Consider the following 27825-nt stretch of genomic DNA (forward strand, 5'->3'; position numbering starts at 1 on the left):
CAAATTGTTTGTTTGGGCCGCATTCATATAGTTGCCTGCTTTTCCAGTCTTAGCAATACAAAACACTTCACATGCACTTCAACATGAGTCATACAGAGTCAGAGGCTACCATACAAGCCGTCTCATCAGTAGTGACACACAACACACACGTGATGCGGCCATGACTGCAGGGGCTGGGGATTGAACCGCCGACCCTCCAACTGGTGGACAACTGCTCTAATCCTCCGTCTAAGATAACCACTAGGAAAAAGGCTTCTTAACAAAGTCGAGAATCACAGACAACTCGAAGAACGTTCACAGACAGTCACCATCAGATAAACATTTCCCAGCATCAATTCAATCACAATGCAATGCAGACAACTCTTTGACACTTTACAAAAATCCAACTAGATATAAGATTTTCCCCGATGCCCTGGGCACTCGGCCAGTTTCGGGTTCAAGTGTCCCTATTCGGTGATACGGGTTATCTCACCCTATGTGTCCCATATGCCATGTGTACAATATTTTGGAAAATCAGTAGTGTGTCAGCCGTATTATGGAAACTGATGCTTACCTGCGGGGGCCACAGCAAGGTCTCGCGAAAAGACTCCTCTCTCTGGGTGTCCTGCAGTCCTCTCGATCGAAGAAAAGTGAAAGGAAGGACTCTGGACAAGGCTTTCTTAAGTTTCCGCAATGCTTTTATTATTTCTAAACGTTTAAGCTTATTAAAAATGTAATACAATTTACAATACGGTTTACAAGATGACAGTTATTCAAGTGGCTTACTCCAAGTGTTTGGTTATTGGAAGTCCCGTTATTCAGTTCAGGTTCATTGATGGTCAATTTGGTTTCTGTTTATTCTAGCTCCAGCGGCTAAAGTGTTAAATTTCCGTTTTGATTTCTCTTCAAAATGCAACTGGTTATTTCCAACAATCAAAACTCGTTTACAATTCTGTAACTTCACAGATCTCTAGAAGCTCTTAGTTAGTTAATTAAAATGTAATTACCTCACCAGAGTTTCATGTATGTCACTATAGTTTACGAATTATGGTATCTTATGTCAAGCGTGTTAGGGCTCCGATGCCCATCACTATCAGCCTGCTTAACTCATCAAAAACATCCCCTTATATCTTAAGGCTCATTCTTGCGCATCTTGAACAGGACATGCAAGCGCGTTCTCGATGGACGTTTTTTTTCTACATGCATCCCTTCCATAAGCTGTCACTGAAAGTAGCACCTAAAACCCCTATTGACAGAGGAAGTGGTGTCTTACCGGCCTCAGCAATGCAGTAGATCTTAGTTGACCATAAACCTGTTACGTCACCTATTCATAAGGCATGACCTTTGTAAACTCATAAAAAGAAGAAGAACTTAAACCCATGTCATTACAATGCATAAAACATATAATCACAATTATAACAGATTTTTTTTTTTTTTTTCTCTTAGGAGTTGTTCAAATTAACCTCTACCTCCCCTTCACACACAGTTTCAATCAATGGAAGAAAATAATGGTTATAATGAGGCGACTATGAGTACTAAAGGTTCCTGTACTCTAATTTAACTTTAACACAAGTACTACTATATATCAGTACTTCAGCAAGCAAATAAATGATAAAAGATAACATATTTAACTTTAAGATAACACATAGGTTATTTAAGTTCATTCTATGTAAGTGACACACTTCTTCTACGGTAATGACAAATGCTTCATCCATATGTTATCCTGACCATATATATATATATATATATATATTAATATAAATATAGTCGACTGTACCCCTGTATATATCTTATAGGGGGTAAAAACCTCTCCTTAGGCTGTACTAGCCTTTTTGTTTTTCTCAGTATTTTCTTAAATTGTTTGTGCCTATTTTTGGAGTGCCTGTGCACCCTAACACTCATCGATGGATAATGCCGTCACAACAGCGTAAAGAATAAACGCATGAATATGTGAATTGCACCCTTATCCACTTCTCTCTACAGCATGAACTAAGTCACTCTTGGCACATAAATACCTGAGCTGTCGATATAATGTCTGATATCAGCCGTGGGGTTTTATTGGTGTTGCAGGTGTCTGTTCAGTTCCATTTGAGAGTGCAATGTCTCCATAAATTCTTTGTTTACAGGGACACCCTGCTGGCCTAGAGGTCAAGACGCATGATGCATTGTCCCAGGTGCGTGCCCTTAGGGGACATATTTTGGATATCTTCCATTCTCTCTCAAAATGCCTAGTGATGGCGAGATGAAGCTTCATGAAGCATTGAAGCTTTACAATTGGTTTGCACATGTGCCAAAGCTTCATGGTGCTTCTTTTGCTCTACTGCGCCATCAAGTGGACAATAAATGTAAAACCGGCGAAGTGCAAGGCTGCAGTGGATGTAAAGTATCTTTGCCCTGAAGATTCTTTGATGCACACATATAAGACTGAATATAACCTGTTCCTGAATCAGTCATGTGGTTCGCAAGGACGTCATCACATACGTCATCAACACAAGCCTCGATACGCGCTTCACAAAAATCTTCTGCAATTACTCGACACATGCTTCGAAGCATCGACATCGAAAGGAAACATCACTAATCACAGCACCTCTATTTGGACTTTCACACATGTGATATATTTATGTGGGGATTCCGCAGTAAAGCCAGTGGTGGTGCAGCCAGATTGTGGGTGATGTTTCTCTACCTGCTACTGTGCTGCTCAATTATCCATCCAACCAAGTTGTTTATGCTACATGGTCAGATGGATAAAGGTTTGCATGTGATAAGCGTTGGTTGATTGGGATGGAAGCACTGCAGTCTACATGTTTTTATTGATGAATAAATTGAACTTTTGACCTTTGAAGTCATATCATTGTCACTAATCATTGGTTTAGTTGTTCACAGAGGCTTTGTGTATAACAACCTTACTTACTTACCTTACTTTATTACATCATCCTGGATTAATCCTTTTTTTAAACATTTGATCACACCATCATTTCTGCCACATGGATGTTGTATTTTTACTATGTTGTTTATCCTGTACACACAACATCTATTACAGTCTGTCCGTCCTGGGAGAGGGATACCTCCTCAGTCTCTCTCTGAGATTTCTAACATTTTCTAATATTTTCTTTTAGGGAGTTTTTGCTTGTGCGGTGCAAGGGTCTAAGGACAGAGGGTGTCATATGCTGTACAGTCTGTAAAGCACACTGAGACAAATGTGTAATTTGTGATATAATATATAAATCAATTTGATTTTGATTTGCCAGGAAGGAATTTAATTAAAATTAGATTCTACAAAACCCCATTACTTTTAATGGTAACATTTTAAAAATGCCCATGGCAGCAATGATGTGCTATTAGCTAAATGTATACTATATTTGCCTCGACATTTCAGTCACAGATATATTCATAAATCATAATAATTCACTTTAGGAAGAATGTTGAAAATTCTCATTGTATGGTAGGAAATCTTAGCGACATGCACATTTTAGATTTAATTGCCTATTATTTTCCCATTTTCAAAGTTAGGTTCCATAAGGTGGATGTAACACAAATTAAATTAATTAATATCAAAGTTGAGTGCACTCTCTCAACCTTTGCAACAAATTAAGGTGTTCACTATGCATATATTTGAAGGTACTTGAGGCTTATTAATTAACATTATTATATATATATATATATATATATATATATATATATATGTATGTGTATATATATATATATATATATATATATAATATATATATATAATATTATATATATATATATATATATATAATATATATTATATTTTGGTATTAATTAAGGAATTTACACTACAGTATTGCTTAAGGCGTTCATGCAACATATTCAAACAGTATTTGTTCATTTAGGCAGTTTCAATTTGCCTACGTTTTCCTATAATAGTAGTATAATGTAGTCATCTACTATAGATGACACGCATAATGCATCTCTTTACAACAGTACAGTAGGAATAGCACAGGTGTAAATAATAAAAATTAATGATGGCTGAATAACCATTTTGTTGCTTCAGGTTCTGGAGGATTGTGCATGTTGGCTCAGCGTCATGCTTACTGGGGCACTTAAATGCAGCAGAGCCATTGTTAATGTTATTACTGTAGTAACACCTGTGCTGTTTCTTATCCAGGGAGCGCTAGTGCACCTACTAATAACCTGTGTAAACAAGAACTGCAAAGATTGCTTGTGATTGTTGTTGTTCCGAATGTGTCGCTGCAGCTGTGCTGGAAACTTCTCATCCATATTTAACCAGATGCACAACACAATGCAACCGGAAACACAAGGTTTGTAGAAGCAGCTCGTACTTACACAGACATGTACATCCACCTAAAAACAAGGACAAGAAAATAACTATATAGATATAGAAATAAAATAAGTATACAAACTAAAATGATAAGATTTTTTAACAGTGTGCTATTATTTTCAGCTGGATATTGTCCCTGATGATCATAATAACCTCAGACTGTCCTCCCTTCTCTCGTCCCTCAGCTTTCTCCCGTTATTCTCTATGTTCTCCTTTCTTCTTGTTAGCAGAGGATTTATTCCCACCTGCAGGGATTTTGTGATTTGCTCTCTTTTGAAACAAGTCGTGCTATTAAGGGGCAAAAGTGTGATTTAGAGATGGATCCACATGCACACAAGCATTCAGAAAGCCAGATAACCTCGCTCACACACATGGGTACATTAGTGAAGCACTGGCCTTGCAATGTATTGTCATGTGAGCTTTACTGCCAGTAATCTCTTTTAGTTTGGGTACAATTGGTCATATATGACTCCAGATAGCAGTACTTCAACATCTGTATCTGTATGTAAGCTTCTCTGAATAATCTTTTCTTTCTTGTTGTACACCTTCCTCTGGAGTCAAAGTGTGTGTGTGTAGACTGCAGGCTGTATGATTAATGAAATGTCAACACAGCAGAATTCAGATAGTTGTATTCACATAAAAATGTTTCACATTTTTAAAAAGATTTTTTGAATTTCCTACAGGAATAATTTAAATTCAAAATTCTCTCGGCAGATAGTATGTATATATATATATATATATACATTATGATTAATCTTTTATGGAGCAGAGTTTCTCTTAGTGACCAAGCAGACATTAGAATGTAATTGGTGCAAACAGAGGGAATGTGTGCTGCTTAGATTATTAAGGATGGGATGCAACATCTCGTGGGAGGACAAGTGGATTTTTATATTAAACTCTTGCCGATGGCAGCTTTAAAATCCAGCATCGTACTCTCACCTGCTCTTCATCGTGATCAATATGATCAGTATGACAGTTCCCCCTTTTTATTACACACAGAGACAGGAAATTAATTCTGGGCTTTGGCCACACATTAAGCAAACGGTGCGTCCCGGAGGGTCGCTGCTGAATGCTGAAGGCTTGTTTAACATGTTGTAGAGCATCTCAGTCAGCTGACAGATGAATTTAGTGTTGCAGGCAGGTGGGAGCCAAACACAACATGTTTCCTGGAATTTATCTGACATCAGTAGGAGAAGAGGGGATGTGAGAAAGGAAGGGAAATAAGAAGAGAAGGAAGAAGGGAGGTGCAGGAACTCGTGGTGGGAGAAGAGGAATGGAAATTAATAGGAGACACGTAAAGGAGGAGGAGACTTTTTTGCAATGTATTTTGGGGATTGTACGTAAATAATTGGGGTGAGGAGGATGGTGAGCTGAACCTTTGTTTTACTTTATAAAATAATTACTGTTATTACTTTTATGGACAGGACATGAATATGTACGTAATTTCACGATTGATTATTAAAAGTGCATTAAAAATGAAACATGTTCAAACCCAATTTAAACCTCAATATGTTAGTGCAGCAATAATTTCCACATAGCCAACCACCACATTGCACACAAAAAATGGAATTAGTAATTTCGAAAAGAAAGGCAAACACAACAAAATGTGGGTCCCATTTATCAAATATTAAAGCCATTACCACTAATGCTGAATCAGTGAAATAGACACCACTAATGCTGAATCAGTGAAATAGACATAGAGGCAATATTTGTCACCCACCCATGAGTGTACATTCCAGTGTATTAGGTGCACTTGCAGTTAGGTCCATAAATATTTGGAAGTTGACACAATTTTCATCACTTTGGCTCTGTACAGCATCACAATGGACTTGGAATTAAACAATATGTGCTTTAAGTGCAGACTTTCAGCTTCAATTTGAGGGTAATATAGAGATCATGGTATAAAATATAAATAACATTTATACACATTAAAATTTCCATTTCAAATGTGTTGCTGTCAACTATGAAGTCTAAAGAGCTGTCACTATCAGTGAAGCAAGCCATCAGTACTCTGAAATATCAAAACAAACCCATCAGAAAAATAGCAAAAACATTAGGTGTGGCCAAATCAACTGTTTGGTACGTTCTTTAAAAAAAAGAACGCACTGGTGAGCTTAGCAACACCAAAAGACCTGGAAGACCACGAAAGACAATTGTGGTGGATGACAGAAGAATTATTCTCCTTCACAACAGTTCAGATCAAGAACTCTCTCCAGGAGGTACAGTGGGTGTATCTGTATCAAAGTGAACAATCAAGAGAAGACTTCACCAGAGTAAATACAGAGGGTTCACCACAGCATGTAAATCATTGGTGAGCCTCAACAACCGGAAGACTAGATTAGAGTTTGCTAAAAAACCCTGTAAAGTTCTGGAACAACATCATATGGACAGATGAGACAAAGATCAACTTGTTGAGTGATGGGAAGAGAAGAATATGGAGAAGGGAAGGAACTGCTCATGATCCAAAGCACACCACCTCATCAGTGAAGCATGGTGGTGGTAGTGTTATGGCGTGGGCATGTATGGCTGCCAATAGAACTGGTTCCCTTGTATTTATTGATGATGTGACTGCTGACAAAAGCAGCAGACTGAACTCTAAAGTGTTTCGGGCAATATTATCTGCTCATATTCAGCCAAATGCTTCAGAACTCATTGGACGGCGCTTCACAGTGCAGATGGCCAGTGACACGAAGCATACTGCGCCAAGTGGCCAAGTCAATCACCTGACCTGAATCCAATTTAGCATGCATTTCATTTGCTGAAGACAAAACTGAAGGGAAACTGCCCAAAGATCAAGCAGGAAGTGAAAATAGCTGCAGTAGAGGCCTGGCAGAGCATCACCTAGGGACCAAAACAATCGTCTGGTGATGTCTATGGGTTCCAGACTTCAAGCTTGACTGCAAAGGATTTGCAACCAAATATTAAAAGTGACTTATGTGATTTATGATTATGTTACTTTGTCCAATTACTTTTGGCCCCTTAAAAAGGGGATACCACGTTTCATTATTTCCCCCCTAAACCGAACAAGGTAGTTTTGTTGCTGTTGGGCTCCTCACAGTATGGAAATTGAGCTATTGGACTTTTGCACATAGGTGTGAGAACCAATACAGAGCCATGTGTTCTCTCTCTTTCCTCCAAGTCTCTTCCCATGGTGGACCTTCACGGTGCCACCGTGGTCCCCCGCAGCATCGGCCCAGTAGAAAGCACCGCATGGCTCTCTGATCAATTAACTCTTCTCTTAATGGCAGAGGACACAAGCGCCTGTCCATGCATGCAGCAGCTCTCCACAGCCACAGTCACAGTAGGAGCAACAAGTAGTTAGCAAGGAGCTAACTGCATTCTGGAAGGTAACAAATAGAGCAACTGGTTTCCTCCCCATTCACACAGATGACTCAGCAGTAAACAGGATAAAGGCACAACGACTTGCACGCCGCCGCAACAAAGACATCACACTGCTTTCCTTTATCTCAAAGGATTTGCCAGCTAAACTGAGAGCTAACTAGCCTTTCCATTCATGGACTAACCTCCACTAGGTATAGTATATTATTTATTATAAAACCGACATGTCAAATCAAGCAATCTGATTGGTTCTTAGCCATGATATAATGACCGTATATCACGGGTAGAATTGTAGTTACTTTTCACAACAAGTCAGTATCCCTTCGCGTCTGAGAAAAAACTACACCGTTACAGTTGTTAAATTACGTCCGTTAAGAAACAAACTTACAAAGCTTTACTATGTAAATAAGAACAGAGTTCCATTCGTTCGGTTGCTTTTATTATAAATAATATCAGTGTGAAATGACAATAATCAAACACGTACTATACAGGCTGAAACACAGACGTGTTTACAGTTCAATCTGGTTCCGGGTTCCGGTCGCGCATGCGCCAATACAAGGGACCGTCCATTTATGCAATCCGTATAGTACAATGTTCTCTACTCTGGAGGAGTGGATTGATCAGTGCCTATCTCCAGAGAAAAAAGCCCCTAAAAGACGACATGCAGAGCTACGTGAAGAGCAGGTAGACCAAATGGAAAAAAAACGAAACGAACAGAACACCGCGCTAGCTGTTAGCGCGCTAGCTGTTAGCACACTAGCTGTTAGCACTATGTTTTGTGCAGAAGGCAACGGAGGGACTATTTTATTTTGAACATCATTATTTAATAATAAAAACAATTTAAATTGGAGTGTGTATTTTTCTTTCATATTGCCCCACTTGGTAACCGTTTTATAAAAGCAATAGCTCACTTCAGACCATGATATATGCTCATTATATCACAGTTAAGTTAAGGGGCCGAACCACGCTTCGCGTCGGGCCGAACCACGCCCCTTAACTGTGATATAATGAGCATATATCACGGCCTGTCGTGAGCTATTGCTTAAGTATACTTTACATGGCTAAGTAAGCATAGAACTGCTATACTGTTGTAAATGTGTGTACATGTGTTCATGTGGTTTTTATTCACTGAGTTGTATTATCTAATCTGTTGTATTGAGCTAACGGGTAACTTTACGTTGTTTCACCAGGTGATGTGTTAGTATTGTACACACAGACAGAATCACATGCACACAGACTACATTAACTAGCTATCGTTTTCCTCTGACAGAGGTGGTGCCTCCATTGAGGTGACTTGGTGTAAATCAAGTTGTACTAATCCATATATTTAACAATTATATTAAATATAATAATTAATCTTTATTTTTTATTATTATTAATTCGCACTTTGAGTTTTGTTTACGCAAATGAAAAGTGTGCTTATAAATAAAATGTATTATTATTATTTTTCTGATTTTAATCTGATTTCCATTTTAATGTGTGAGCTAATGCACCTATTTAATTTTAGTGCCAGTTATTATCAGTTATTATTTATGATTTTGTCATGATTTGTGACATTTAGCTTGATGGAGATAGAGAATGCAGTTTAGTTGTATGTGAACGTCAGTTTGTAGAAGACAGGGTTGAAAAGTGGAATATAACAAGAAAAATAAAGCCCTGATATTTGGCATACCTTAATGACTGATGGTGCAAAGCCCTCTTTACCTCCACCAAGGAGGTTATGTGTTCTCTTCAGTGTGTTGGTTTCTTTGTCTGCAGAATTACAGAAGAACTACTGGCCCGGTTTTCATGAAGCTTGATGGAGCATAGGCCAAGGAAGAACTCATTCAATTTTGGAGCAGATCCACATTACTGGGCAGATACCTGCATTATTTATTTTTTGTTTTCTTTCATTCACTTATATATAATAACGAGATACAAATAGACAATCTCCTAGCAGGTGCATAGACTCAGTGCTTCTCTCTCTGTGTAAAACAAAAAGACTTCTCATGAATATTGTTGTCATGAGTTGCACCAAAATTCTTTCTGCTCTTATCTGTGCCGTGCTGATATTATACAGTCATTTCCTTTCTGTGCAGCTCTCTGGTGGCCTTGGAAAGGAGTTGTGGCTCTTTGCCTTCATGCTTGTATGAGCACATGAATTATCAGGAGAGAAAAGGATGGCTAACCTTGGACTTTCTGAAGTGGATGAAAGCCAAACATTCAGAGTGACAAAATTACTTTGTGTGTGCAAAATATTGGTCTGTCCTCCTTAGTAGATTGTTTAGCTTAGAGAAATCAAGGATGGAAAGTAACAAAGAACCAAAGTCATGTTCCTAAGTAGAATGTTGAGGGACTTTATATTTCAGTAGCTTATAATGCTATATACTTTGGATACACACACAATACTTATTAGTACTACATACATTCATTGTTGGTTGAACTCTGCATGTGGGAGTAAGAACAAATATAGAATCCTTTACGTAAAGATGTGAATACTACTTCACTCGTATATTGTAGTAAAATGTCCCTTTTGCTGATGCCAGGTAGAAGTATTATATAAGCTTTTAAAAAGGTTCTTGTGGTTGAAAAGGCTGTTGTTGTGAAAAAGTAATTTGCTTCAAAGTAGCCATAAGGAGCAACTAAAACATGTATGCAAGACAGAATAATCAAAAGCCACCGTCAGTACGAAAAGTAATTTAGTTAAAAAATAAATAAAGATGTTGTGTTTGATTAGAGCTTAGAACAATTGTCCTTCAAGAAAATGTTTTACTTGATTTCATTCAACCGATTAGTTACATTCAGCTAATGCACATTTGTATTAAACTACCTGAATGCCAAACTGATTTCAGTAATTACCATGGAAATCCATAAGCATCAGTTCTGAATTTAATTTAAATTAAAGTAACAGGAATCCAATATTGGACAGTGTCTTAAAGATAAAGTTGGTAACTTTATTAAAAATCATTTTTAGTCATATTTGCTGAAACTGTCAATGTATCCTGACAGTAGTGCATGACAGATAATCTGTGAAACGAAATCATGTTCCTCTGCCTGCAGTGCTCTTAATTGCATTTGCAAGATTCTATTGTGCAGAAGTAAAAAAACTAACTGGAGCAAACGTTCCTATTTTCAACTAAACAGCACACTAATTTGTTGCTGGAAACATTTGAGGAAATATTCAGAGACAGAATCTTGATTAATATTTGATCGGAGTTCACAAGCAGTGATTGACCCTGTGTTACAGTCTCCTCAGCTCTGATTGATTGTTTTCATTAAGAGCACAGGAGGCAGAGGAACAGGATTTTCTCTGTCTGTCTCATGCGCAGGTTACCACCTGTAGCTTTAAGAGTGACACTGTCCCATATCAGATTACTTTTACTGGAGTACATTATTATTTATGATATCTATATTGATTGAGCAAGCCCCCAGTTTGCTTCCTGGTCTCACTAAAGGCAGGAATCTGTACTCAGTTGTACACAGGAAAAGTGGCCAGTCAAAAAACAGTTTTCTTCCTGTATATTCCTCATGGAGCCCACTAAACTATTTATGTTCATCATGTGTCTGCAGTCAGTCAGCCTGACAGCTGCTTCTGACTGTACAATGGAGGTGAGAGTCTGTGTGGATTGAATGGACTGGACACTCCAGTAATGCTTTTTTATATATTCTCTTTAAAAGCACAATATATTCATTGTTGATTTTGGTCTATACTTTGTTTAAATCTCCATTAATCAATATATTTTTATTATGGTAACAATTAATTAAATGGCTGTATGTAATGCCAAGCGGTTGACTTGTAGTGATAAACCCACAGAAAATTGTCACCAACTCCGGTCTCAGCTTTAAAGAGCTTTTTAGCTTCTTTCAGTTCATCATTTTGTTTTTTTGGGCCAGCACCTCATGGCAAACAGACAAAGATTAGCTGAGCATAGTGGAGCATTTAGCAGTGAAAGAGACAAATATTTTTTTCTCAGGAGTTGGCGGAGACCAAACCAGAGCTGAAATAAAAGAAGGAAATAGACTTACACTCAACAGGCCGACACAAACACAACTTCAAAATAATTATATATATCAGGGCTGTGTGTCTGTCAGCCTGTTTTGGAGTTCATCTCCACCCATTGTCCAAAATTCTATTCACGCAGCATTAAACATTCATTTTGTCTGTGATAGATGACATAACATGTCACCAATGAATTAAGACATTTATGTTTATGAATAGCTGTAATGAGCTTCATGACACACTGATGGTTTGGAGCAGTGATCATAAAAACTGCCATAGAGTGATTTTAATCCCTGTTATTGTTAGGAAGTTTTTCCTTGTGCGGTGCGATAGTCTAAGGACAGAGGGTGTTGTATGCTGTACAGTCTGTAAAGCCCACTGAGACAAATGTGTAAATTGTGATATTGGGCTCTATAAATAAATTTGATTTGAAATTTGATTTGTTATGTCAATCAGTGGTTTAAGTTGCCGAAGCAGACATTTATTTATGTATACAGTATATCTCAAAAGTGAGTACACCCTTTAGATTTTTGCAAATATTCTGTTATATCGTTTCAGGGGATAACATTATCCTACTGAAACTTTGATATAACTTAAAGTAGTCAGTGTGCTGCTTGAATAACAGTATAGATTTATTGTCCTTTGAAAATTACTCAGTACACAGCTGTTAATGTCTAAACAGCTGGCAACAAAAGTGAGTACACCCCATAGTGAACATGTCTAAATTGTGCCCAAAGTGTCAATATTTTGTGTGACCACCATTGTTATCTAGCACTGCTTTAACCCTCCTGGGCATGGAATTCACCAGAGCTGCACAGGTTGCTTCTGGAATCTTCTTCCACTCCTCCACGACGACATCACGGAGCGCACGGATGTTGGACACCTTGCACTCCTCCACCTTCCTCTTGAGGATGCCCCACATGTGCTCAATTGGATTTAGGTGTGGAGACATACTTGGCCAGTCCATCACCTTAACCTTCAGCTTCTTCAGCAAGGCCGTTGTCATCTTGGAGGTGTGTTTAGGGTCATTATCATGTTGGAAAACTGCCCTACGGCCCAGTTTCCGAAGAGAGGGGATCATGCTCTGCTGCAGGATGTCACAGTATATATTGGAATTCATGTGTCCCTCAATGAAATGCAGCTCCCCAGTGCCGGCAGCACTCATGTAGCCCCAGACCATGATGCTGCCACCACCATGCTTGACTGTAGGCAAAACACATTTGTCTTGGTACTCCTCACCAGGGTGCCGCCACACACGCCGGACACCATCTGACCCAAACAGGTTTATTTTGGTCTCATCAGACCACAGGACATGGTTCCAGTAACTCATGTTCTTGGATTCATTGTCTTCAGCAAACTGTTTGCGGGCTTTCTTATGCATCGGTTTCAGAAGGGGCTTCTGTCTGGGGCGACCGCCATACAAACCGATTTGATGCAGTGTGCGGCGTATGGTCTGGGCACTGACAGGCTGACATCCCACTTCTGCAACCTCTGCAGCAATGCTGGAAGCACTCGCACGTCTATTTTTGGAAACCAACCTCTGGATATGACGCTGAGCACGTGGACTCAACTTCTTTGGTCGACCCTGGCGAGGCCTGTTCCGAGTGGAACCTGTCCTGGAAAACCGCTGTATGATCTTAGCCACTGTGCTGCAACTCATTTTCATGGTGTTGGCAATCTTCTTATAGCCAAGGCCATCTTTGTGAAGCGCAATAATCCTTTTTTTCAGCCGCTCAGAGAGTTCCTTGCCATGAGGTGCCATGTTGTCCAGCATTCAGAGAGAATTGTGCCCAAAACACCAAATTTAACAGCCCTGCTTATCATTTACACCTGAATCCTTGTAACACTAACGAGTCACATGACACCAGGGCGGGAAAACAACATCATTGGGCACAATTAGGACATGTTCACTATGGGGTGTACTCACTTTTGTTGCCAGCTGTTTAGACATTAACAGCTGTGTACTGAGTAATTTTCAAAGGACAATAAATCTATACTGTTATTCAAGCAGCACACTGACTACTTTAAGTTATATCAAAGTTTCAGTAGGATAATGTTATCCCCTGAAAGGATATAACAGAATATTTGCAAAAATCTAAAGGGTGTACTCACTTTTGAGATATACTGTATATATATTGCAAATCTAATTACATGTGACTCGTGTTTACTTCTAGCTTGATCATGCGGAAACCACGAAAATTAAAATGTATCACAGCACTGCAGTCCTTTCCACTGAGCAGCATATGGTTCTGTGAGCTCAGGTGCATCATCAACAGTACAGCATGGAGGATCAAACTGCTCAGTGTAGTGTAAGTGACCTTTCCCTGTTTCTTTATAGCCTCTCATTACTCCTATAATTCAGATAATGTAGGGAGACTGCAGCATGCATGTACGATGGAAGTATAAATGATGGATGGCTGATGGAAACACTGTTGTATGAGGGGAAGACTCTACTAGCCTGGATCCAGCTATTCCTTTACTGAATCCAATAAGTAGGCAACATTAAATCAGAACCTCCCTTCAGTGGACATTGAGGGGTGGTGGGGGCTTGCCATAAAACTATGCAATTTTACATCATTTTCAACCATTATTACAATTTTTTTCTCTCTGAAACCATTATTTAGTGTGCCAAGCTGAATGCACGTTCTCTGCCTGACACTCAGGTTGTAATTTAAAAACACACTTGTACTTGTCTCTACACAGCACTTGCCAGTTGCTTTTCCACATTGAAACATTTGAAAACTCTTTTAGATAACTACCCATCAGAGCATGAGCTTGGTACAGTATCTTTTGCTAACAGCAGTATCTCTTCTGACTCCTTACGTGTATGTGTGCTGCTAACTACATATAAATAATAATGATAATAATAATAATAATAACAACCGATAGCTTGGACCCTGGTTCCTCCAAGCCCCCCTGCTTATTTTCCTCTTATCTCTGCTCAAGTACACGTGAACATTACAGGTCATTACAGGTCATTACAGAACAAGCTGATGATCCGGCTCTGATCCAACAGTCAGGGCTGGTGAGTTGCATCAGGTGTGTTCAAAACATAACACGATTAATACGTTACTAACTATTGTTGTTGTGTTATTGATAGGGCTGTCAAACGAAGCTCCGTGCGACTGGGGGAGGGGGCTGGCGGAGCTCCGTGCTGTCGGAGCAAAATTCAGGGGCATCTAGGAGCGCGATTAATCTGCGTTAATATTTTTGTTGCGTTATTATTTCTGTGATTAATTAATCGAAATTAACGCGTTAATTCGACAGCCCTAGTTATTGATCTATGTTCCACTGCCCGGGGCCAATGAACTGATAACGGTGAAAGTGGTAACGTTATATTTACTTCGAAAACACAATATGGATGGTATATATATAGAAAATGTACATGTACACACAGACAATGACAGTCTTCTTGTACTTATTCACAAACTTCTTAAGCTATTTGGCACTCAAATTGTGTGATGAAAATGTTTTTTAGTGCTTATCAATGCATATTTTCTCTCATCGGCGATACGTGAAGATTGTATGGATAAATGACATGTGTCTGTAAACCCGTGCATTAAGACGCCATTGAATCTGATGCTCAATGGTGGCATTTTCAGAGGTTTGTAGTAGTAGTTGAAATGTAGTAACAGAAAAGTGTGGAAGAGATCATCACAGCTGTATGGCTTCTTGCAAGATACAGCGATAACAACTCCTAATTCTCCTAAAGCCTGTTTCCTCTTGTCTTCTTGTCTTGAAGAACGACTTTGATCTTGGAAATTCTGAGTTTGTTCTAGGAATATAACCCCCCTCTGAAATATTATAATTTCTTTACATACAATGGCCCAGTATTAACGCCTTGAGATTGCTTCTAGCTTTGAAAGGCACTTTACAAATCCAATTTATTATTATTATTATTATTATTATTATTATTATTATTATTATTATTATTATTATTATTATTATTATTATTATTATTATTATTATTATTATTATTATTATTATGACATCGTACTGAGAAGTAATAAAACTCGTAGAGAACTGTTTAGACCCCTGCAATAACTTATAGTTTTGGCAGCATCAGCTTTATCATCACCTTTTAAGTTTCTATAGTGAACTTGTTAGCCAACAGTTGCTTATTTATACATTCATCAGTTACACAGCAACAGTATCTTTTATTTGGTGCCATGTTTGTGGCCAGGTCCAGTACTCACTCTCCTTTTGGCCAACTCCCGAGAACAATATCTGGCTCTTTAACTGCTAAGTGCTACACTCACTGAAGAGCTCCATGAAGACCATTCAGGTGATAATGATCTTACTGGTTCATCATTACCTTTCACATTGCAAATTTGTTTCACATTGTTATTATAAAATAAATTGATTGATATTAAAATATATAGTGTAATATATGATTCGGAGTGCAGTATATTATACACAATATACACAATAGTATTATTCAATAGTGATAGAAGTCATACAATGCAATGTACTTTTACTAATAACTAAAAAAAAATAAGTTTCCTGCCTGGTACTCCACACAAAATGTGTTTGTATATGTATTTTATTTTTACTAGCAGTGGCTACAGTGGTTGCATTTTTATATTTTCCAAAAAAATAAAGGGCTGAAGGATTAATGTAATTTTGGTCAAAATAAATTATGCAAAAAACTAGCACAGACTCTCCACTGGGAGCTTGCATGCAGACATCCGTTGAACCCTGATATGTATGCTGAGCTTCCCTCCCCTTGCTTTTTGATCCGTGTGTCTCTCTCTGAGCTAAAGTAGAGTAAAATATCCTTTTATCTGCCCTCTTTTATGTGCTCTCCTGTCTCTGTGTGTGAAGGATTACAGTGAGGAATGAGACGAGGGTATGCAGAAGAAAGCTACATTTATAATGTCAAGTAACCTTTATTGGGGAAAATCAAATGTTTTTCCCTGACGACAGTCTTTGAATAATTTGTGTTGCTCTCCTTTCAGCATGAAGTGGGAGATGGAATGTCCACAGCTCCAGATCGTTTGTCTTTCTGCTGGTGGAGGCCAGTTTTGTGTAATTTTGTCAAAAAGACTGAAGCTAGGATTAAACTGCTGCCTGGTAGAGACGTCACCTTCCAATCAAATTCATAGTGGCACAGAAATATTGGTTTTGGCCCTAAAGCCAGATGAAAAATAATTCCAGAAGCCTGAAATTGTATCAATTAATCTCTGCCTCCATTCTTTTACCACAGTGGCAGAATTCCTCCAATTCCTCTAGTTGTTTCTCTTCTCTTCTCTTACTCCACTCATTTTCAAACTCTCTACTTCCTTTTGTCCTCTCTCTCTCTCTCTCTCTCTCTCTCTCTCTCTCTCTCTCTCTCTCTAATAATACTAATAATGATAATAATAATAATAATAATAATAATAATAATAATAATAATAATAATAATAATACATTCAAGGACTTTTAAAAGATAATCAAAGACGCTTTACAGGTACACATTACATTCAAAATTACATTCAGAAAAACAGGACATCAACATTTAAAATACATAGAAGTAATTACACATTAAAAGCAGATCTGAAGGTGAGATTTGACTCTCTCTGTCTGTGTCTGTCTCGGTCTCTCTCTCTCTCTCTTCCGGTCTCTCTCTGTGATACAGGTGCATAATGGCTGTGTCTCAATTCATGGGCTGCAGCCTTCGGTTCAGCCTTCACGGTCTACGGAGATCCTGGCCTCCAAAGACCGCGAAGGCTGAACCGAGCGGTCAACGAAATGAGACGGTCCGGTCTACGGGGGACTTCCTGGTACGTCACCAATTGTTCACGCCCCAACATTTTGCTGCTCCCGTCTCCTAGCAACTCCCTGAAGTTATCAAGCGCAGTTGACGGCTTACTTTAACATTTTCCCAGAGAACGGAACCAGAGATAATACTTTTATTTTTTATTTTCAATCATTATTGAAGATATGCTTTATCACCGGCGATAATGTATTTTAGACAGTGGAGGGGCATCTCATACATACTCTGGAGACTCCCCCAAATGATGCATCAGGAGACACTAGGGGCTTTATTGTGGCAGCCCATCCAAGTCCAGCAGCAAACCTTATCTGTATACTTAAATGTTATATTGTTTTATAATACTTTTGTTTATAATAATCATTAAATCATTTTCTTTGTTCGATCATTCATTTCCATTCATTGATAGGTAGTTTTATAAATTCAATAATCCCTTTTCTAAATTAATAAATCATATGTACAAAATAAGTCCTTCTTGAACCTTGAAAACAATTAAGTTTTGATTACTTTTCATTTATAGTTCATGTAAATTAAATACACAATATATTCATCATTATATATATTATTTATTTCAATTATTTTACATTTCATTTGTCAACAAGTTTCTCCAGCAGAGAGAAAGTCTGTCCATCCTCTCCCTGCTCTCCATCCTCTCCTCTCTTCTGCCTCCGTCTCCTTCACCCTAAAACAAAACTAAATGTTAGAACAAGTTTAGCTATACACCACTAAAAAAAATAGATTAAGCTGCAAAATAAGTACACATATTAAAAATAATAAAATATGTATAATCAATCCGAACGATTGCACTGGACTTTTTAAGTGATATTCAACTGTCAGAAAACCAAGCAGGTAATATGAAGTATACATTATCTATACGGTCGCCACAATCTATGTAAAATATAAATCAACATTTACAACTCTTAGGTTTGAAAGTTAAGGTCTTAAAAGTTCTAGTTTAAAAGGCTAACTTAGGTCTGATGCCGGCAGCCAAGCAGCCACTTCTAACAGCTGCTGAGCAGCTAGCTTAACTAGCATCGGCACTAACGTCCCGTAACTTAACCATCATTTTAGCGAAAATGTTATGTTTTAAATTTTATAACATTTGTAGTTAGCTATTCAAGCGAGTTGAAACCCAATACTTACATTGAAAAGTATATCTATTTGCCGCTACTGCTGGGTCGAGGGGTGCCATTTTTCGTCAGAATTTATTTTTCTGGGCGCGCAATGAATCTTGGGATACCTGAGGCCATGTAGGATACATCAGATGTATCCTGCAAATCTGGCAAAAGAAGACTGCATTTGTCGGCTGCATCTCAAGGAGTCGCCGAAATGGGACACCCCTGTCGCGGCCGCTGTGATGTAATCGGTCTACAAATGCTGCCTGCGAAGGCTGTAGCCCATGAATTGAGACACAGCTAATGTGTGCCGTTTGTCCTGTCCAGCCTGCACCGGGCTGCTCTGCTCAGTCTGAAGGGGCTGATAAGGCCAGATGGCTCTCTGCTTTGTTAGCCTCTGAAGTGAGTAATGCAGGGGAGCAGAGCCTCCAGGCTAAACATTCTCATGTGGGATGTGTGTGTGTGTGTGTGTGTGTGGTAATTCTGTTCTTGTTAGTACCAGTTTAGGTTCAGACCGTCTAAGTGTGGTCGACATTTTGAAAAGTCTTACTAGTTGAGGTTACTTCTGATTGCTCCACATAGCCACACAATCATGAAATCACACAGAAATGTAAAATATACCAGGCATAAAGAGTGTTTGATAGAAATGTTCAGTTCAGTTGCTGTTTATATTTTATTTTCAACACACACAGCATTACAGTTACACTCTACTAACGGTAAGGACAACAGAAAATGCCCATTACAGGATCTATGGTGTAAACCAGGCCTATTCAATTAGCGGCCCGCGGGCTGGATACGGCCCTTCTGAACCTTTTTCTGGCCCGCAAGAGGTTGCCTGCAAACTGGGCTGGCATATATAGCATAAATAAAATTAAAGCCTGATTCACACCAAATGCGGTGAAAACATAGGTGTTTCCATTCCACTCCAAGCTGCAGTGGCGTCCGGAAAAAAAACGCACTCTGTCCTTACCTGCCATCGGCTCAGTCAAGCTCACGCTGCACACTGGGTTGGCGGGGCACAGAGAAAGTCACTCCCTTACTTTTGCTCAGCAAGCTAACAACACACTTCAAGATGTCTCTCTCCAAGCCAAAGAAACCTAAAGTTGATTCTGCCAATTGTCACTTCCAGAGCGAATGGACTGACAAATATTGATTTACTTTGCCAGCCAGTAATAAACTGGTGTGTTTATCATGCAACAAATGTATTTCCGTGATGAAAGAATACACCGGGAAGCGACACTACAAGTCAAGTCACAGCTCGTTTTCTGCCAGATTTCCCATGTGCTCAGGGGAACGGAGAAGGAAAGTACAGGGACTGTTAGCATCATTTAACGGAGTCAATTGGCTTTTTGTCGCTTTGCACGGAACAAGAGAGAGCCACGATAGCAGCCCTGCTTTGTTTTAGTTCTCTCCTCTCCTTGCCTCCGCTGTGTCTGGCTGACTGAGCCCCGCGAAGCAGAGGAGAGAATGTGAACGCACAAAGTAACGCAGTAAACACGGAAACGTGTACATAAACAAGATAAATATAATTTAATAAGCACCTGTGACAACTGAGTTCTGAATACAAAAAAACCCCCAAAAGTGTAATTTCTCTCACTGACTCAAACAAGCTCAACATGACAGAAGTATGATATGTTTGTTAGTTCTATAGGAGTACATCACCTGACTCAGGCATGTAATGCATTCTTAGTGTAAATGCAAAGACACATCTGCTTTATGATTCAAACAAGCCTACTTACTGTTAAATTGTAAAAATGTATAAGATATGTATATTATTGTGAGTCTGATGCTACTGTTTTACTATGTTCTATTTGGATTTAGTATTTTATGGATATGGACTTGTTTTCAAAGCACCTTATGTATGCTTGGAAGTGTTGAGGATATTATAAACAGTGGTAACTTACTGGTAATATGGTGAATACTGTTTTATTATATTCATCTTTTCTTCTACATTAGTGGACATGGACCTGTTGGGAAAACAACTCATGTCTCCTTGATTTTAAAGATGCAACATTTTGCACTTTTGTGTGAAGCCTTGTAACCATAGCTTTCCTACTGTTTTGAATGGACTGGTTGCTTTCTGTAGTGAATTAAGGTGATACAAATAAAGTGAAAAAGGGGATGCACGTGACTAGTTCATTTCATGTATTAGTAACTATTAACACTACTGTAAGTAAGAGTTATTTGTAGTGATTCATTGACAAAGTATTGAGTGATTTTCCTATTCGGCCGACTTGCTAAGTTGAATAGCCCTGGTGTAAACAATAAATTAAGTCATAATACCCTTATGCTAAATCAAGTAGTACTGGAGTGAGGTTTAACATTATTTGATGAAATGATGATGGCTTCATGAACTGAAGGGAACAGAAAGAGAGATGTGTATTATGTCATCCAGAGAGGTACATGATCGATTATACAAAATTATGTCTGTCTGTCAGTCTGTCAGTCAGTACATTTGAGCAGACTCTGAGGGGCGGTTTCACAGACAGTTTGGATTTAGCCAGGAATAGGCCTTAAAGTGGACTAGTTAATCTAAAACATTTAAGTAGTTTGCATAAAAGTGGCTTAAATTTGGTTTAGTTAGTCGCAGACTATAGAGTCATGGAGTAAGGTAAGTAAGACTAAACGAGAACACCTTGGTTAAGCCTCATTAAGTTAAGTATGAGCACATGCTGTTGGTGTAATGGTGCTCATGAAAACCCGGAATGGATTCACAAACACCAATTCTGATGTGAATCTAGAGACAGAAGTATGGCAAATGCAAAAAGAATACGTTCCAAAACTTTAGTGAATATGAAAAAAGCCAATAAAGCAAATTGTATCCAACCATCCAATTATAGAAAGTAAAAACCATACTATAATTATTTCATATTTCTCAAATTTATATTTCCAAAATCACATGTACAATTATATCTGTATTTTTGGACTCTGTTGAATAACCTTAAACTGGCTTTAAAAAGCTTGAACGCAGAGGCCAGAAGAGAGCGATTTAAGACTGATGGAGGACCACCAGAAACTAACAAAACCGGTGAATTCAGTGACTTGCTGTCTGGAGCACCAGCAACCTCTAGGTGGTATATCAGACAATCACCATGTAGAAAGTTCAGATGAAGAACTGAGCACAAATGGTAAATACACCACAGAAAGTTAATTAGTTACATTGTCAGGTAATTATAGTCCCCTGTCAGTCTATCTTTTTCCACAGCTTTCATGTTGCTGATCTGTGAAGCACAGTGGCACGCACACACACCACTGAACATAATACTACTGTACACACATAGGTATTTGGAAATATACGAGTATGACTTTGGATCATATGGTTATATTTGTGTTTCTAATGGTGTTATATTCCCAGGGGAAAGAAATCTGAACAGGCTTGAAGAGCCAGGGCACAGTGAGTGTGTGCCATCCACATCTGCTGTAGCATCCCTGAGAGAAGATGATGCCACCACCTTTCAGCAGAGAACAAGATGACCAGTTAGCCAGAGAATTTCATGAGCAAAAAATGAAATTAAACTCTAAATTAGGATTGCATACACCCTGGACATTGATGGAAAACCAGTTATTACAGTTCCTGTACTCCTCAGCATCAGGAGTTGATGGACACTTGATGGGAACATGACATCCATCTATGCAGCCAATCACTCCTGGGAAGTGGCCATATTCAAATAATCGCACTTTATAGTTGGCTTGGGCAGCATCAGGGAACCTTATATAAATACTCCTCAATTCACAAATGGCCTTGCAGACTTTGTGAACTATTCTACAAACAGTTGCTTCACTGACGCCACACAAATCACCAGTTCCCCGATGAAAAGTTTCAGTTGCCAAAAACTTGAAAGTGAGCAAAACTGAGGAAAATTGAGGAAAGGCTAGACTCAAGCAAAGATATTATTTGCAATGCATCTTCTTTGTACATTCTAAAGCGGTCTCAAAAAGTTATTTCATCATAGTAATTTAATGGATTACTCCTAAGCAAGTATTCTTCCGGCTGGCCTCCGCTGTGCATGCTCATCTTCATTTAGGTATTCCAAGTAGTCCATGCTGCCTCACAAACTGACAGTTGGACTTAAGCAGAGGTTAAACATGCCTCCTTGTGTTACGGTGGTCCTAAGAAAGGCTATGGTCTCTCGAAGCAGTACCTGTACCACTGGATTGTGGATATAATTTCCCATGCATACAGGGCGAATGACCGTTCTCTGCCGCTCAGTGTAAAGTGCCACTCCACCAGGAGTGTCTCCACATCATGGGCAACCCTGAGAGGTGTGCCCTTGGAGGACATATGTGCTGCGGCCACATAGGCATCACCGAGCACATTCTCCAGGTTTTACAGGGTCAATGTAGCCACCCCTTATCCGTTAGGCGTGGTTCTTCTGCAGAGTCCCTCTGCGCCACCTTTATGAGGTAGGTATTCGGGATTCTTCGTGACTCTGTTGTTATAAATCATCCAGTGTTAAGCACTGCCTCTGGCGGTAATCCAGGATTTGCATGAAACAAAGACTAGCATAGTTTCAAGCCAGTACTTTCAACAGAAGCACCCAGCAATGTTGGCCGGACTGTTGATTTTATGCGGCGCTGGCTTGAACAGGTCATGTGATCTGATCACGCCTGCGTGACTGTTGACTCCTAAGGTTTAATTATGACCAAAGGTTAGTTTAATCTTCATTCAAAATCAGTGATAATGATCTCCCGAAAAGAAGAAACATACTGTGTTTCCTGATGCTCTGTGCACAATCATCATTCCTTTTTCACTTATAGCTCCACTACTTCCCCCCCCCCCCCCATTCAAAATATGTGTCTCTCCTTGTCTCTACCTCAGGTATCATCCGTACAGCAATGTCCAACATGGACCGTGAGACCATGGATCACTATGTTGTGGTGATCCAGGCCAAAGACATGGCGGGCTCAGTCGGAGGACTGTCTGGATCTACAACAGTCAACATCACCCTCACTGACGTCAACGACAACGCTCCAAAGTTTCTACAGAGTGAGTGATCCCTCTCTTAAGCCATTTGTTCCTGACAGCAGCATGTCAACAAGTGCTGCCCTTCTTCATGCTTCAGCCTTCTCTTCACTTTTATCCTGCTGGTGCTGTCATGGCTTATTTTTATTGTTGCTGTTGATGCATACTTTTCAGATATCATGATACACATACATTTGCTCTCATCTCAGACTAAGAGTCATCCATCATTGATCGTAGAAAATAGGCCTTTTATTTTCTGAAAGTATTATAATGTATTACAAGACTGAAGCTGATCTGACACATGTATTTCTTGTTAAGATAAGCCTAAGTGGCTAATTAATTCGAAATATATTCAAACACAGCATGTGAATATTGCCAGTAAATTTGATTTATCTGAAGAGCTGGCCACACATTTTAGCATTAAGCATTTCTCTTTCGCTTTCTGCTTCTTTACTGCCTCAGATCAATTCAGTTTTATCTTCTGCTGCTGGATATTGTGTTAAAGCCTGCTGTTGTTGTTTGAAACAGTGGCTCAATCTTAAGAATTTTCAAAAGCTGTCACGGTGTGGTACAGGGGAGGACCCAAATGCAGAGTTATTAAACAAAAAGAGATCTTTAATCTTAAAATCTTAACAAAACCAACAAAACAAGGTACAAATAAAAACCGAACGAGGAAGACACAAGGAAGCACAACAGGTAACAACAATGACAAACTGACAAGGAACACTGGGACATATGGGGATACATACAGACACTAATCAAAGAAACGAGACACAGCAGGAGAAAGGCAAAGACACAAGGGCAAGGTGAATGGACACAGGAGGATCAAATTAACAATCCCAGAGTGACAGAAAAACACAAGGACAGGAAGTAAAACAAGACATGACATAAGGGGGAGTGAACATTTAAAAATAAAACAGGAAGCAAGTACAACCAGATTGTGACAAACACTGCTTTTTATTTTACATCCTCCTGGATCCATATTTTTCATATTTGATCACATAATGTTGTATTTTTACTATGTTGTTTATCCTGTACACACAACATATGGGTCCAGGGTCCCTCCTCAGTCACTTCCTGAGGTTTCTTCCATGTTTCCCCCTGTATTTGTGGGGTTTGTTTTAGGGAGTTTTTACTTGTGTGGTGGGAGGGTCTAATGACAGAGGGTGTTGTATGCTGTACAGTCTGTAAAGCCCACTGAATGTGTAATTTGTGATATTGGGCTTTATAGATACATTTTATTTTATTTGCTTAGTTTATGCTGCTGATTAAAGAAATGGCACACTTCCCATGTGACGGCTATTATTGGAGTATAAATTCATACACATCATGTTTCAAAGTTAAAGATTCAGGCCAGCATGAATATAATATTATACCAATGAACAGAAGCAAACAAATACTATTTGTATTCAATGTCCAAATAAATTTGAATCCATGAACATGAGTGCGCTCACCATAATTGTCTTTACTATTTCCACATAGAAAACCAGATATAAAGGACAAAAAATGGAACATCTTCATCAGGTTCCCATTATGTGTTATGAAGAGCCCAACATGCTTATTCATGTATTACAGTGACAGAATATGTTTCAAACGACATGTAAAAGGAGCTAAATATTCTGAAAAGGTTTAACGAAAAAATGTATTGAAATGTTGTGTCCCTGTTGCAGAGAGCTACCAGCTGTATGTACCAGAGCTGGCTCCAGTAGGGAAGGCAGTGGGTCGGATCAGAGCCAACGATAAAGATGAAGGGCAGAACGCTGAGATGACCTACAGCATCACTAATGCCGAATCAGCTGCCATCTTCGCCATCTCCACTGACGCTAACTGCAGGGAGGGAATTGTTTCCCTCAAGCAGGTATGAATCAGAGATTCAGATTAGATCCTGATGCTTATGTAAGTATGTAATGTGTTTCAACTGAGAGCTGGATGAAGCTTTCTTCCTTAACTTGTGCTTTTATTTAGTCTTTTACAATGGCAGCCCAGTTTGACCAGTTCCTTGATGTATCATTGATGTATAATCCTTTAAAGTCACATTGTGCAACTGTCACTGCTTTTGAACCAAGCCCCCAGGAAATACGTTGGAGTTTGAAACCAATTTGACATAGTGGCCAATGGGCCCAAAAATCTTTTTCAAATAAATAATCCGAAATGGAAGGCTAGGAAGCGAGGTTAAAGAGATACGCTAGTGCTCTTGCCCTATGGACCCATAGGTGTGTCACCGGAAGATCCAGGTAATTGTATTCTCGGAAGTTGAATCTGTCTGACTTGTCCAGCTTCACAGGAATGAATGTGGCACCACCACCAACACTGTATCCAGTTCTCTTCATACATCCATGATTTTAGCATGCTGCTTTGTTTCAAGATGAGCTGAATTTGGCTATTCACATCGCTGCAATACAATAATTGGGCAGTGTCATTTGTGTACATAGAGTATGATTCCTGAACTCTACATACTAAGGAAAGCATTTCACACATTCATATTGAACATGAATCCAAAGGACACATATGACACTGCTATCTTTCACTTGGAAAATGATTCACTTACATTTTTGGCATGTAGAATTTGAAAGATTGTGGAGGAATATTGGCACAGAAATCTGTGCACCTGATTTGCTAAACCAAGTTGATGTCTTAAAATAATCAAAGTGTACATATTGCTAAACTGAGCATATGGTTTAGGGCAGGGGTATTCAACTAAAATTCTAAGAGGTCCAGTTAGAGAAAACTTCTCCAAGCAAAGGTCCGGAGCATCATAATGTTTAACTTGTGTTATGAATTAGTGTGATATATATTGAAGTAGCCTAGTAGCTGTATCAACGTATGCACGTAATCAACAACTGACTGTCAAATATAATAAAGAAAGTACAATTTAAAAACATTTTGACAATATTTATTGTCACTTAATATTGAACTATACAGATATATATAATACTGTAGATATGTATAATATTCTTCTCGGGCTGCATTTAAAAATAAAATTGAGAAAATAAATAAAATAGCTTTTGAAAAATAAAATAAAGTGTAGCAGCAGCTTGAGTTTCCCTTTTTCTTTAACTGTTTCACATCTTGATTTAACAGTCTCAACCAATGTTAGAATAAATCAGTCTCGAACACATCTTAACAATTGAACAGTTTAACCCAGGCTAGCACATCCTGGGTTAAACTTTTCTTTGTGGCTGATGATGCTGACAGATAGGCCTCTTTGCTTTATTTTGTCACAAATCAAAATCATATTGGGCTCTGAGACTGCTTATTCTCTATGACCTCAGTTCAGACTTGAGTGGGTATGTTTGGTCAAAAATGTTATGCTTTGTCTCATAGTGACGTTTCACATTGGCACTTTTAATGAGCACCACGGTCTCTGAACATATGAGACACTGGTTTTGTGCTCCCAGTGAGAAGGATGAATGAATGAGTCCATTCTGGGTTGAAAGCTCTATTGACTTTTCTCTTCTTGGAGAGCGCCATGAGTAGTTATTTTTCTCTCCCTGTCTGCCACTCACTCGTCTCTTTGTCTGTGTTTCTCTCCCTTTCTCCGTCTTCTCTCCCTGTATCGCTAACTCGTCTTTCCGTCTGTCACTCGCCTCTCATCTGTATCATCTGTGTCTGTATTCAGAGGTGCAATGTTTGCCGCTTGCAATGCACAGATTTGATTGGCTGAGTAGCATCACGTGGGATGGCTTATCTCACATGTAATTGGTGTGTGAGTTTCCTGAACCGCTAAACCAGTGCCGTAAAAACGAGAAAAGCTGCGCCGGTTAAAATAGAAGCACGCCGTCAAAATTGAAAATCCGTTAATAATTTATTGATTATAGGTCCGTCTAGGTTTGGGTCTGGACTCGGGCCGCGGTCCGCCTGTTAGTGACTTATGGTTTAGGGGGAATATGACATTGAACAATAAAAAATATTGTTATCAGTTGTTTTTATATTAGTTAATTTACACAAGAGGATTGTGTAGACATTGCTAAAGGATGCATTTTTGCTAATAGTTACTGAAAGACAGCAGTGGTGAAATAATTATTTAGCATCCTCTTAAAACTCACAATACCACAATGTGAAAAGACTCCATTACAAGTCCATCATCCAACTACTTGGTACCTAAGTTTAGTGTTATATTATAACATATATGTTGTAAATTGATCATTATAACATAACAGTTTTACTCAAGTAATGTACTTAGTCACATTCTACCACTGCTGTTAAGTAGAGTGGATCTAGAAAATGGTAAAGGTGATCACTCCAGAATTCCTTGGTAAAAATAAAAGAAAGATATGGAATTATGGTTTTGCACTCCATATTGCACTTAGTACATTTGCTGTGGGACAGTACAAACACTGTACTCTATTTTATCATTGGCAGCAGTTATCAGTTCAGGGAAGCAAATTAGATACA

General features: G+C 38.8%; 1 protein-coding gene across 1 annotated transcript in view; it reads left to right on the forward strand.

Moving 5' to 3' along the window:
• The window catches only part of LOC115022967 (cadherin-18-like), a 112398-nt gene that overhangs the window by 37827 nt on the left and 46746 nt on the right, over positions 1-27825 (forward strand). Inside the window, exons 4-5 of the mRNA XM_029454091.1 lie at positions 23287-23454; positions 25101-25288. Coding sequence (XP_029309951.1) covers positions 23287-23454; positions 25101-25288 — 356 coding nt within the window. The remainder of the gene's footprint in view (positions 1-23286; positions 23455-25100; positions 25289-27825) is intronic.

This window comes from Cottoperca gobio, chromosome 17 (assembly GCF_900634415.1).
Source record: "Cottoperca gobio chromosome 17, fCotGob3.1, whole genome shotgun sequence".
NCBI classification, from domain to species: Eukaryota; Metazoa; Chordata; class Actinopteri; order Perciformes; family Bovichtidae; genus Cottoperca; species Cottoperca gobio.